Source organism: Solea solea, chromosome 13 (assembly GCF_958295425.1).
Source record: "Solea solea chromosome 13, fSolSol10.1, whole genome shotgun sequence".
Classification (NCBI taxonomy): domain Eukaryota; kingdom Metazoa; phylum Chordata; class Actinopteri; order Pleuronectiformes; family Soleidae; genus Solea; species Solea solea.
Genome location: NC_081146.1, coordinates 23284991 through 23297779, shown reverse-complemented (window position 1 = coordinate 23297779; position 12789 = coordinate 23284991). Strand labels below are relative to the sequence as shown.

Here is a 12789-nt window from a genome sequence, read left to right as displayed (position 1 = left end):
CTGCTGGACATTTGAGAGAATACAAGTTGAATACAAGGCCACATTCAATGTCAGTACTTAATATGTCATATACAACACAACACAAGCCAAAAAGACGGCATTGTTGTGTAGAATTGTGTATTATTTCTATTTTCACAGAAACCGTGTGAGTGTTAACCTCCTCTTTCTTTACACTTCAGCAACAAAGTTGCCAGTACAACCCTGCTTATCGCACCGGGGGATGGTTATTCTGTTATCATTTCTTCTCCTTACACTAGTGTAGTCATATTTCCATCACCTGTTTTTGATGTTGTTTCTTTTCTTTTTCAAATAACAATTTAACGTGCAGTTGCAGTAAATACTGTTTCATTGTTGCATATAGTCCATTTTAGTCAGGAAGCTACATTTTTAGATTTCACAATACTGTGCAGAAGTCTTAGGCCACCATTAGATTTGTTGCTTTAGCAATGCTATACTGACAATAGGATACTTATTTCTATTTAACTTTACTGGAACACATCCTGAAAATATGTGTGCAGTTTTTTGTTGTTTAACAAAAAAACTAATTCAGAAAAAAACAACAACAACTATCCTGTACAGGTGTTAAGTATTTAGTGTGATCTACCCTTAGACTTGAACAATAACACAGCTCTGTTAATACTGGAGTGGAACCTTGATTAATGTTACTGGTAAATCCTGTGTTTGTCATTCATAAAAGATTGTTCCCTTGCTATGTAAATTGGGTTGTCATATCTGCAAAAGAGCAACAGTAAAACATACATTAATGTAAACAGGGAGGATTATTTGTCATATATATGTATATATAGAGTATATTTAAAGCTATTATTTAAAGATATTTTATCTTGAAAGTGCTGGAAAATTGCTTGAATTTTACTCTTAAAAAGCTGTACGAACCCTGTAGAAAGATAAGGGTTCAAACATGTGGTCCTTTTGAAGCTTCACCACGGTCACATGATGACACGTGACATATTTGAAAGGTCTGTAAGTCTGTTTGTTCTGTTTTCTTTCCACCTGAGCTACGACCTATTACCTCTCCAACGTAAGGGTAGGCCTCCTCTGAGTCGATGCCCCCGTTTTGTTGGACGTAGGTGAAGGCCTTGGTCATGTATCCTCCTCCACAGCCATCGTTTCTGTGACGCAGTCCACCAGGTTCTGGGGACAGATTCTGACAGATTGCAAATACAGACACTATGTGTGTGTAACACGAAACATTAGAAACTAAAAAGGAAACCTGCAAGACAGCAGCTGAACACCTCAGCAGTCTAAAATGGGACCAAATTGATTTATGAGCGATTAAAAATAGAAAAGGAAACAGTTTGTGCCATCTCTTCTTTGTCCACTTGGGGGCAGACTTGGATAAACTTTGAGTCAAAAATGACAGTCATGAATTATTCAGCTGACACCTGAAAACCAGGAGGTGTAGAGGCAGAATTTACACATCATCAACAATCACATAGGCATAATGTGTCCACATGTTTTTGGCCATATTCAGTGATAGACACCTATGTCACAGTGAATAAAAAAAACCAATATTCCAGGCTATGGGAATGCAGTAGTTTGGAGCAGCTAAGTTCAAAATGTGTATCAGTCCACTGGGGGGCGTTTTCAACTAAAACCTGCCTTAAAAAAAACACATCAAAACACACAGTTGACTGATGAAAAAAGGAGCTGCAGAGGGATTTGTTAGTATGCACAGAGTGGAGTCAGCTCTGCTGAATAACTCATGGAGGACGGAGGAGGCTGAGCTGCGGCTCAATTAATCCTCACTGTCGCTGCAGATTGTTCTGTATAACCAGCAGAGGGAGACATAATATTATAATATTATTATGATAACATTACATTAACAAACTAACTGGGGTGGGGTAGCTCAGTGGTTAAGACCGGTACCCTGTGTGTAAAAGACTTCATGGTTGCAAGTTTAACTCCACCCCTGGCAGATTGTACTCAATTCCCTTGTAAGTCTCTTGGATAAAAGTGTCTGCAAGCAATATATTGTGATATCTAGCACATAACATAAACTATAAACTACAGATATTGAAACGAAAATAATAATCTTGTCTGACAAATAGCTAATGTTATTCTGCCAAAATTTACATGGGCAAAGTTTCCCTGTAGTTATCAATACTCTTCTTAATATATATCTATCTATCTATATATATAGATAGATAGATCTCAAATGTTACAGACTTTATAAAAGACATAATTAAAAAAAAAAGTTTTAGTATTGGTTCATTTATCAAAGGCATCAAATATATGACCTTTGGTGAGATGAGAGTGATATAAACGTGTTTTGACCAAAAAAAAAAGCAAAGAAATAAAAAATAAATGCCAGTGAGGACACAGATATGGTGGCTTTTATGGGTCATAATAAACAACAAGTGTGTAAATCTGCACAGCAAATAAGTCAAGGCTTAAAGGAGCCCTAGTTTATGAATGTGGATGGTGACATCTTTCCATCGCCAGTTACGAGTTTAAGCTTAAAAAGTTGTCCTTTCCTGCTTTAAATATAAATATTTCTTACATAGAAAACGTGATTTTGTGCTGAAAATCCTGTATTTGCATCACTTTCTGGCATTCCGACAATTCAAATAGTCAAACAGATTTTTACAAAACTAACAAAAAACGAATCAAAATGGAACATTTGATTAAAAATGTGCTTCAGTATCATCTCTACTATAATAACAACAAGCAAAAATATTATTAGTCTGTGTCTCGGCCTGTGCTTACATGAATAAAACACAGTTGTTTCCATTGTCCATTAACTCAGTGAGAACAGGCTGTTTTCTCAGGGAGAAAAAAAAAACACCACAGGAGGTTTCCAAGTATTTATCTCATTAAAAAACAAAAGAAAATCATCAATCTGGAACTTGAATCATCTCATGGCCACACATTATTAATTCGTGGCCACGGAATATTTTTTTTCCACCCATGTCACCAGACGGGCTCCGTACAAACCAAACCGTTTGGAAATCGGTAGAAAATGTATTAGTTATGGTTATTTAAAAAGTCCACGAACCACTACAACACATGTTATGGGTGAGCGAGCTGACTGTGCCAAGATGGCCGCCCTATGCAGACGTTCGACTCCATTGGCCAGCAGTGCGGACGAGACATGTCTATGCCCGGACATGCCTGGACAAGCTGCAACATGAAAAGGGGGTGTGGCCTAACAAGCAACAAGTTCACTGTATTGTCCCAGCTCCCTCACATTAAGTGAGCCTTTTGTACAAAAGTTATTCCCTCCAGTTTCTGGATCACAAAAGTATGTTCTCTTGTGGACAAAGGCTGCTAATATCGACTATTTTGTGTGGTTTTGTTTTGGCAACAAACAAAAACAAATGTGTTCCAGTTTAAAATGAAACCTTTATTCAATTTCATAGAAAACACCAGTTTACATTTAAAATGATCAGAAAAGTGCCGAACAGAACAAAAAACAGTGAACAACAATACTCGGCAGAGATGATCGAGAGGAACAACATGACATGACTGTGTGAACAGGAGAGGAAAAGTTCCCATTGCCCAGCAATGTTTTCCTGTCACACTGGAATTGAAATTTCTCACAAAACCGCAGAGACTGAATGCATCGTGGAACAACAACCATACCCTGTAGTACGTTGTTAGTTTGGAGGTAAACCTGAGCAGACTTCAGGGATCAAAGTGCATCAAATAACTCAAAGATAACCAAACATGCTCACACACAAGTGTTTAACATTTAACCAGAGAGGATTCACTCACACAGACTGTAAAAGGTCAAATTTAAAAACGTTTATTTTCCTGAAGTCGCCGAGATTTTGAATTAACTTTTTTTCACGAGCAGTCTTCTCTTCGCTTCTCTTCTCCTCCTCTCTCATCATCCCCCGAGTTCAGCCCTCGTCCCCTCACACGATGGGGTAGCTGGCGAGGTTGGCGATGCCGCAGAGGTTGTCGCGGTTACGGGCCATCATGATGTAGCCCCTATTGCCCCAGCTCTCGCTCCAGCTGTGTCAGGACGGTCGAGAAAAAGAGAGAAGACAGTTGATTAAAGGCGTTGAGCATCGCTAGGAGTCAAACAAACAGCATTTTGTGTCGTCAGAGTGGACAAATGTTGGCGGCCTTATGAGCCACCTGCTGCCACTCAAGCAGGTGACGTGTCCCACCTGTTCTTGACAATCCAGAATTTCTTCCCCTTGGTGTTCACGCCGTAGCCCACTGCCAGCACGGCGTGATTGATGTCATCTTTGTTGCAGTTGCGGTCGAAGTAAACACCTGAGCACGCGGGGGGGGGGGGGGAAAGAGTGAGTAAAACATTGAACCATGTTTTAGTTTTAATCACTGGTGACATATGAAAAACCTCCTGAGACGTTCACTGACCTCTCTGGTAGAACTGGAAGGTGCCCTGTGAGGCGTCGATGCCCACAGACACCGGACCCACTTTAAACAGAGCGACCGCCAGCGCGTGCTCGTCACCCACTGGGACTTCTTTAAAGCCTTTGCACGATGCTGCCATGCCAGATGAATTGTAGCGGCAGGACTGGTCCTGTAGAGGAGACACAGGACGAGAAAATGACTGAAAATAACATTTTATTCAAAACCTTTAAATCCATGTTGTCCATGCAGTATAATGGTCAAATAGAAAATAAATCTTATATTTGGATAAATCCATATTTAAATACAGTTTCAGTTGCAATTTGTATGCATCAAACCTTGTGGTTTTACAGTCACATGCACATTTCACATGGCATAGGGTTTTCACATGGCATAGAGTGTCAGCCTCGGTTCTTTTCCCGGATTATGCATAATGTGACCTCAGCCTGTAACGATTAACAAGCACTTTTACTTCCTCATTGTATCAAAACATAACGTTCATGACACTGTCTGTTCCTGTTAAATGAGATTGAGTAACACTCAAGTTAATCTACAAGAAGATAGTTAGTTTAGCTATAAAGCTTGGGCTAGTGACCATTAAAGGTGTCAATGGGCAAAATTTGTACCAGGTAGGATTTTCTGCAGTGACTCTTGTTGCTGAAAGTTGTCGTTTGCCTCTTTGGTTTAGCTTTAAAGTTAGAGTGTGTAAACTTTGTGTTAAACCTCACCCTTGTCCTCTAAGAATACTGAAGAACGTACGTAGCCTTCAGTTAGCATTAAGTTTATTTTGTCCATTTTGGAAATTGGCAGCTTCTATAGAACTGACCCAGCTCCTGATTATACTGTTAATATATAAGACTCATTCTGTGGTAAACATCGAATCATATAAGCTGGTGATTGTACGTAACCAAAAAAACAAACATCATTATTTCATTTTCATTCATTATTCCATTGTCTACCACTTTATCCACTTGAGGAGTAAAACGTGGATAAAAAAATAAAGTAAATTACTTTTTTAGTATTGTGTTGACATGACACGTCTATAAGGACTACTTATGGTGGTCGTTACGCCAACAACCCACAAACCACTTGAACTCGTATAAGATAAGAGTTCAAACATGTGGTGAACCTCACTTCCTTTTGAAGCTTCACCATGTGATGATGACATGATGACATATTTGAAAGGTCTGTAAGTCTGTTTGTTCTGTTTTCTTTCCACCTGAGCTACGACCTATTACCTCTCCAACGTAAGGGTAGGCCTCCTCTGAGTCGATGCCCCCGTTTTGTTGGACGTAGGCGAAGGCCTTGGTCATGTATCCTCCTCCACAGCCGTCGTTCTCTGTGACGCAGTCCACCAGGTTCTGGGGACTGAGGTCCACCAGCTGACCTGTCTGCTTGGCCAACTGGCCCTCGAGGGCCCCGGCCGAGCTGAAGGCCCAACAGGAGCCACAGGAGCCCTGTTATCAGAAGAAATATAAAGCTGCTTACTACAGTATTTGTCCATTTTATGCCCGATTCTGACAGATTGCAAATACAGACACTATGTGTGTGTAACACGAAACATTAGAAACTAAAAAGGAAACCTGCAAGACAGCAGCTGAACACCTCAGCATTCTAAAATGGGACCAAACTGATTTATGAGCGATTCAAAATAGAAAAGAAACAGTTTGTGCCGTCTCTTCTTTGTCCACTTGGGGGCAGACTTGGATAAACTTTGAGTCAAAAATGACATTCATGAATTATTCAGCTGACACCTGAAAACCAGGAGGTGTGGAGGCAGAATTTACACATCATCAACAATCACATGTGGGCATAATATAGAGGTATCCACACCTCCCAAAACAATATTCCAGACTATGGGTAGTTTGGAGCAGCTAAGTTAAAAATGTGTAATCTACTTTGAAATCTGGCTGAGAGAATTAAAAAAAAATCCAAATATTAAAACACAATTCAATTTAAAGTGCAGTGTCCCTGCTGCCTGACTGTGTCGGAGCAGTAAAGCTGCAGTAAAGTGTCTCTAATGTCTCGTCCGCCCTCTGCTCGTCCTCAACCACTGACACTAACACTGTGCTTCTTCTGAGCTGCTCCAATTAAAAACTGTGTAAATGTATGATCACATCAGTCCACTGGGGGGCGTTTTCAACTAAAACCTGCCTAAAAAAACACATTAAAACACACAGTTGAGTGATGAAAAAAAAGGAGCTGCAGAGGGATTTGTTAGTATGCACAGAGTGGAGTCAGCTCTGCTGAATAATTCATGGAGGACGGAGGAGGCTGAGCTGCGGCTCAATAAATCCTCACTGTCGCTGCAGATTGTTCTTTGTAACCAGCAGAGGGAGACATATTATTATAATATTATTATGATAACATTACATTAACAAAGTGAGTAACTCATTGTTAACTAACAGCCCTTTGTTGTTATTATTATTTACACTATGTCAAAGTATTAAAAAGCAATATATTATTATATGTAGCACATCACATAAACATAAAGATCACAATATACTACAGATATTGAAACAAAAATAATAATCTTGTCTGACAAATAGCTATTGTTATTCTGCCAAAATGTACATAGGCAAAGTTTCCCTGTAGTTATCAATACTCTTCTTAATATATATATAGAATATAAATGTTCTCAAATGTTACAGACTTTATAAAAGGCATAATTTAGAGTTTAAAAAAAAAGAATTACTGTACATTTTTATTGGTTCATTTATCAAAGGCATCAAATATATGACCTTTGGTGAGATGAGAGTGATTTAAACGTGTTTTGACCAAAAAAAAAGCAAAAAATAAATAAATAAATACCAGTGAGGACACAGATATGGTGGCTTTTATGGGTCATAATAAACAACAAGTGTGTAAATCTCACAGAATCACAGAAAATAAGTCAAGGCTTAAAGGAGACCTAGTTTATGAATGTGGATGGTGACATCTTTCCATCGCCAGTACACGTGTACTTAAAAATGATTAGTTTAAGCTAAAAAGTTGTCCTTTCCTGTTTCGAATATAAATATTTCTTACATAGAAAAAGTGATTTTGTGCTGAAAATCCTGTATTTGCATCACTTTCTGCCATTCCGAAAATTCAAATAGTCAAACAGACTTTTACAAAACTAAAATCAATCAAAAAAAAAAACTAAAAACTAATCAAAATAGAACATTTGATTAAAAATGTGCTTCAGTATCATCTCTAATATAATAACAACAAGCAAAATATTAGAACTCTGTGTCTCGGCCTGTGCTTACATGAATAAAACACAGTTGTTCGACTCGCTCATAACGACTAATTGCATTTATGAAACCAATTATTCTGTTTCCATCGTCCATTGGCTCATTGAGAACAGGCTGTTTTCTCAGGGAGAAAAAAAAACACCGCAGGAGGTTTCCAGGTATTTATCTCATAAAAAAAAACACGTATCTTTTCTGTTTCCTCTTTGTTTTCCCGTCAAGGCTACAAAAGAAAACATTTGCTGAATATCCTGCTGCAAAGCCACAGCACCGTCACTCACAGTGTTTTTCAATATTTAAATTCCGTGTGGAGCATCATTCAACTCATCCAGTGACATTTATGAGGATTTATATCAGCAGTAAGACAGAGAAAAAGATTTCTGTGGGTAAATATCAACATGTTCTATATAATATATAGTATTTTCTGACCTGGTTCTTCACTGGCGTCACCATGCCCTTCTTGCGGTAGTCGACAGATTTGGGCAGTTTGGACACGTGGTCGTCCAGAGCCATGGTGAAGCTGCGGTCCAGGTTGAGTGGGATCTGCAGGCCGGTCATCTGATCGACCACCTCCTCTGACGTCTGCATGAGCACAGACACAGTTCATGAGATATTGTATCACGTGTGATATATCAGGTCTACATCAGGTTGGTCTTTGACACACTTGCTGTACAGTATGAATCCAGAACAATTGAAGCTTCAGTCCAAGGATTAAATAAACAATCACATCATGTCGTTTTCAAACCACATCTGCTGGATTAGGCCTCCTGAAGCACTGAAGCAGACCCGTCTCTTGCTTCACCACTCACCATGTCTCCCAGATGGTTCATCCCCATCTCAAAGGACTGGATGCCCAGTGCTGCCTCCTCGTTGTGAGCTTCAATCATATGCATGTTCTTCTCCCAGATGGCTCTGCGGATCCCCTCCTCACCCTGTCACAGACACAGACAATGAAGGTGTGAAATCAACCCAAAAAAACCAACAACAACCAAACACTGCAATTTGAGGGATGACGAAGGTTGTCAATCACTCTGAGTGTCCACAGCCTAAAACATGCTATATTTACAAAATACTCTGTTGAAGAAGACCTAAAACTACTGATTGAGATCATAAACTCCTCAGCAAATTGTCAAATATTGGCTTTTCTTTCCAAAAACCTGAGACTACATTCCTTTTTTAAATCCAATCTATGATCGTTTGCACTGTGAGTTGGAGTTGGGTTGAGTTGGAGACCTTTGCTTTATCCAATCAGAAGCCAGCACTCCAAAAAGAGGCGGTCATTTATGCTAATGAGGTTAGGTCGTTTGTCCATGAATTAATGAACGCTAACCTTCACCAAACACGTTTTTGAGGGAGGCATTCAGTGAGTATTCAGTGAATCAGCCAAAGAATGGAAGCCCTTTAAAATCAATTAAAAACTAACCTAGCAATGGAAATGAGATGTCTTTGTCCAGGAGAATTTAGGTAAAAGTGGCAGTTGTATGACATACATATACATAAGTAAGTGTCTTACTAGTCTTGAAACTCATTGGCCACATCATCTGATTATGAATTGTAGAATTAACTGAGAGTGGAAATGAGACCAAATGTCTCCATTCACTGTGTAATGTTCACAGTATGAGTAGTGTACTCGCTAACCTCATTTAACAGCCATCTGTATATGACTGCGTCAAATTAAAGAGGCGATAGCCGGTGCATTACGGTCACTGTGTTCCACCTGTTCTGTTTTCCACACAGGTAGAAACCAGAGGGCAGATTCTGTGTGTTTTCATGCAAAACAACAACGAAAAGCAAAGTGGAGTAGTGAACATACTCTTAAGATACTGTGCACTTCACCTGATGTTGATTTTATTAAGTAAGCTAATTAATAGATTTATTAATAGGTTCAAATATTTTTTTTTCCGTTCTATATTTAACATCCTATATTTGCCATTTTAAGTGTTGCAAATTCTCATTGTGCGTGTCCTGCTTTACTTTTGCTCCTGTTCTCTCGCGCCATCTGTTTTGTTTCCACAGAAGTAGATCAACGGGTCGCAATTCTCACCTCGACACCATCTCCCTCAGCTGCTACAGCACAAAGTCTCAGGAAAATGCATATGCAGTGAGGACTCACAGTAATGACCCGACAACATATGATTACAACAATCGCTGTTAAACAGAGTGACATGATGATAATAATAATAATAATAATCAAAAAGTCAAATGGAGATTTGATGACGGCGTCTTTAAATTTCTATGAGGAACATCTGCTCTGTTTACTGTTCTCTCTGTTCTCTCAGACTGCTGACAGGAACAGAGACGCTTTAATGCCGACCTGACCGGCCACGAAATTGAGTCAGGCGCAGACAGACGGTGAGTCAAACATGAAGAAGGCTGCGATGTTCTGCAACTCGCTGAAGCACAAAGGGAGAGAAGAGGGAACAAACAAAGCTTGAACAAGGGAGACAGGAGACGGAGTGTAGAAGAGAAGCCTGTTAAGGGCAAAACAGACATTTAAACAACAGATAAATAGTAATGTTACCCTGAGCTTTCTTTGTCCTCCCAGCTGAATAACAAGTCCATCGAGAAAATCACTGTTTTTGGCTCACTAAGGACACTGTTATTCTACTGCTACTTCATTTTGATAAATGTGTGTCACTTTTATCCTTTTAATGGATTGCAAACTCAGATTTTCCTATGGACTTTGGTGCGTGGAGAGACTCCAGATGAAAAAAGTCGGTCTTAAACAGCAAGAACATGCTGCAACATTACACTTAAGGCACCACAGAGTTAAGCAAGTGTAGATTTATTAGACGAGACGTTTGTGAATTGGCCAAATTACTGCCTTCTGCCCGTGCTGGCAGCCATGTTATCTGTGAGAGTGAGTATATCCAGGCTCCAGGCTGATTCAGTGCTGATGATAATGTGTCAGTGCATCACACAGCCATGTTTGAACTATTGTGCTGTATTGTGGAAAACTCAAATTATACCCAACCCTAATGATGAGGTTTTACTTTACCTCAGCTGTATACACAGGGTCATGAAAATAAGTAGCTAATGTTGGTTTGTTTCTGATTCTTTCATGTCTACTGTCAGACATGTCGAAATCCCCCAGAGTCATGGGATGCTGTTGTCACCAGAAACAACAGCAGCTGTCCGTAAGCCTTCATGAGATTCACTTTTGAGAAGTAGAAGCACTGGTTTCAGAGGTTAGTGTCCTTTCTAAAATAGGATTTTAGCTTCCTAAAATATTTTTTTTTTCAACCGTTTAAGGTTGCGCTCTACATCTGGTGCACAGTTCCCCACAGATCTACGACAGGTAGACTTACAGTGTATGTTGGTACCACATGTGTTTAGAGTTGTCTGTGGAACTCTCTGCTTTTCAAGTCAGGCTTTAATTTTAATCTGACTAACACTTCACATGTGTGTTTATCTCTTATGTAAGTTTTTTTTTTTGCTGAAAATTCAGTTCAGTCACATAAATAAAAAAAAAACCAGAGCCAATACTGACCAGTCCGTTGTATTCTCTCCTGTGGGTGAGTTTCCACTGCTCCCACTGAGAGTCCAGAAAGGCTTCATCCAAGTAACTCAGAGCTGGGGTCGCCAACAACACCACCACACACACACACAACAGCATCCTGCACAAAACAACAAATATTTATTATATATATATATATATATATATATATATATATATATATGTATGTGTACACAATGTTCTGTGAAACATAAATGTAATTCATATGTAAAAAGTCATTCATAAATGTAATACATCCCATTCAAAGGAGGCCCCATAAGCCATAAGCTAACTGACTAGCAGGGAAGCTAATAGAGCTGAAAAGATTGGTTTCTTACCGCACGAGTGGGGACCTACTGATTTATGAGGACCTAACTCACTAATAACCCTTACCACCACTAGGGGCTAATATAATCTATACTAATATTTAACCGGGACTCAGATGTATTAACCGGACCTCATTCATATGTAATACTTCTAGTTCCTTCTACAGTAGATGCTGTGGTGTCTAAATTAAAAGAGGTAAACACTGTACTGGTTTCTCACTGTAGTTTAACTTCCCCATGACCTCGGGATGGCAAATCAAATCCAATAACTCTCAAAGTACCAGAATTCTGTAACAATCTGTAACATTATTTTAATTATCAATATAAAATGCATGTGTAGTGAAACAAAATATGCAATAATTAACATTTATATTGAAACTTATGTAAGAAAATGTATGAATTAATATGCAAACATGGGTTTTTAACTGCAGTTGATGAATATTGTATTATTATTTTGTGGAACAAAAAATTAATAATTATTTCTTAAATTTCCAGATAAAATTACATTTCAAAAGCAGTTATAGACCCATGCAGCGCTGATGTGGGAACTTTTAGGAACATGGATCGTCTGACCCACATTTCCATGGAAGCCCTCAAACAGCTGATTTGGGGGAAGAAAATTAAAAAATTCATTGTGGCTCAACACAAGCCACTGCTGCTCCACATGGAAAATACGTATTTTTGTGTATTTCTTTTACCCTAAACATAATCAGATGAAGAGCAGTTTCACTCTAAATGTATAAAAACCAGATTCAAACTAATCGACTCCCTGTTGTGCTGTTGAGAACTCTGTCATCTGTTGATTCTGACACATTCTCCACACATTAAAAAACTTCCTTGCCACCTTTATTTTTCCTCCTCTCTCTGCTCCCTCCATCTGCCACCCATGAACTCATCCCTGCTGTTCCAGTACATCCTGTCTCTATACTCTGCAGTTTCCAGTAAAGGCCACTGCACTGTGGAGTTAAACTGAACTACAAGCACAAAAACTAAAAAAGTACTTTTTTTGTTTTTGAAACTGTTTTGCTGTGCGGCAGAAACTCTCAGACCTTGCACAAGAAAACAGAGTTAAAATCGTTTTTTATAATCCTGAATGTATTCATGCTTATTTCTTTCTTAGCCTGCACTCAAAGGGAAAGAAAACAGTCAGATCAAAGTGGGAAAGGAATTTGGACTCTGTCCGAACAGAGTGAAGGAATTCACAAAACTGAAAGTAAACAAAAGAAGTTCAACCAACAACAAGCTTTACCTTAAAATCAGAGAGTTTGATTGAGTCCTGTGAGTCTGATGCCGTCTTCCTCTGCTGTCGAAGTAGGTCAGTGTATGAGTTTATATTTGCTGGATTTTGAGGAAGTGCAACTGGAGATCCAGGTCTGGGGAGGAGGTTTTT

General features: G+C 39.0%; 1 protein-coding gene across 1 annotated transcript; it reads right to left on the bottom strand.

The window, feature by feature from the left end:
- Positions 1-3343: 3343 nt before the first annotated feature.
- Positions 3344-12789, bottom strand: ctsk (cathepsin K). Its single transcript, XM_058648560.1, has 8 exons — positions 12649-12789; positions 11068-11194; positions 8387-8509; positions 8007-8159; positions 5583-5801; positions 4351-4516; positions 4137-4245; positions 3344-3978 (listed from the first exon to the last, which is right to left on the bottom strand). Exons 2-8 carry the CDS (start codon positions 11191-11193, stop codon positions 3879-3881), a joined length of 996 nt encoding a protein of 331 aa, XP_058504543.1. The 5' UTR covers position 11194; positions 12649-12789; the 3' UTR covers positions 3344-3878.

What these genes read in the sequence shown, in the direction of transcription:
- ctsk (XM_058648560.1), bottom strand. Translation starts at nt 11,193, where the DNA reads ATGCTGTTGTGTGTGTGTGTGGTGGTGTTGTTGGCGACCCCAGCTCTG. An exon ending in GGAGAGAATACAACGGACTG is followed by an intron (nt 8,510 to 11,067) that starts GTCAGTATTGGC and finishes TGTCTGTGACAG; the next exon opens with GGTGAGGAGGGGATCCGCAG. An exon ending in CTTCCAGTTCTACCAGAGAG is followed by an intron (nt 4,246 to 4,350) that starts GTCAGTGAACGT and finishes CCGCGTGCTCAG; the next exon opens with GTGTTTACTTCGACCGCAAC.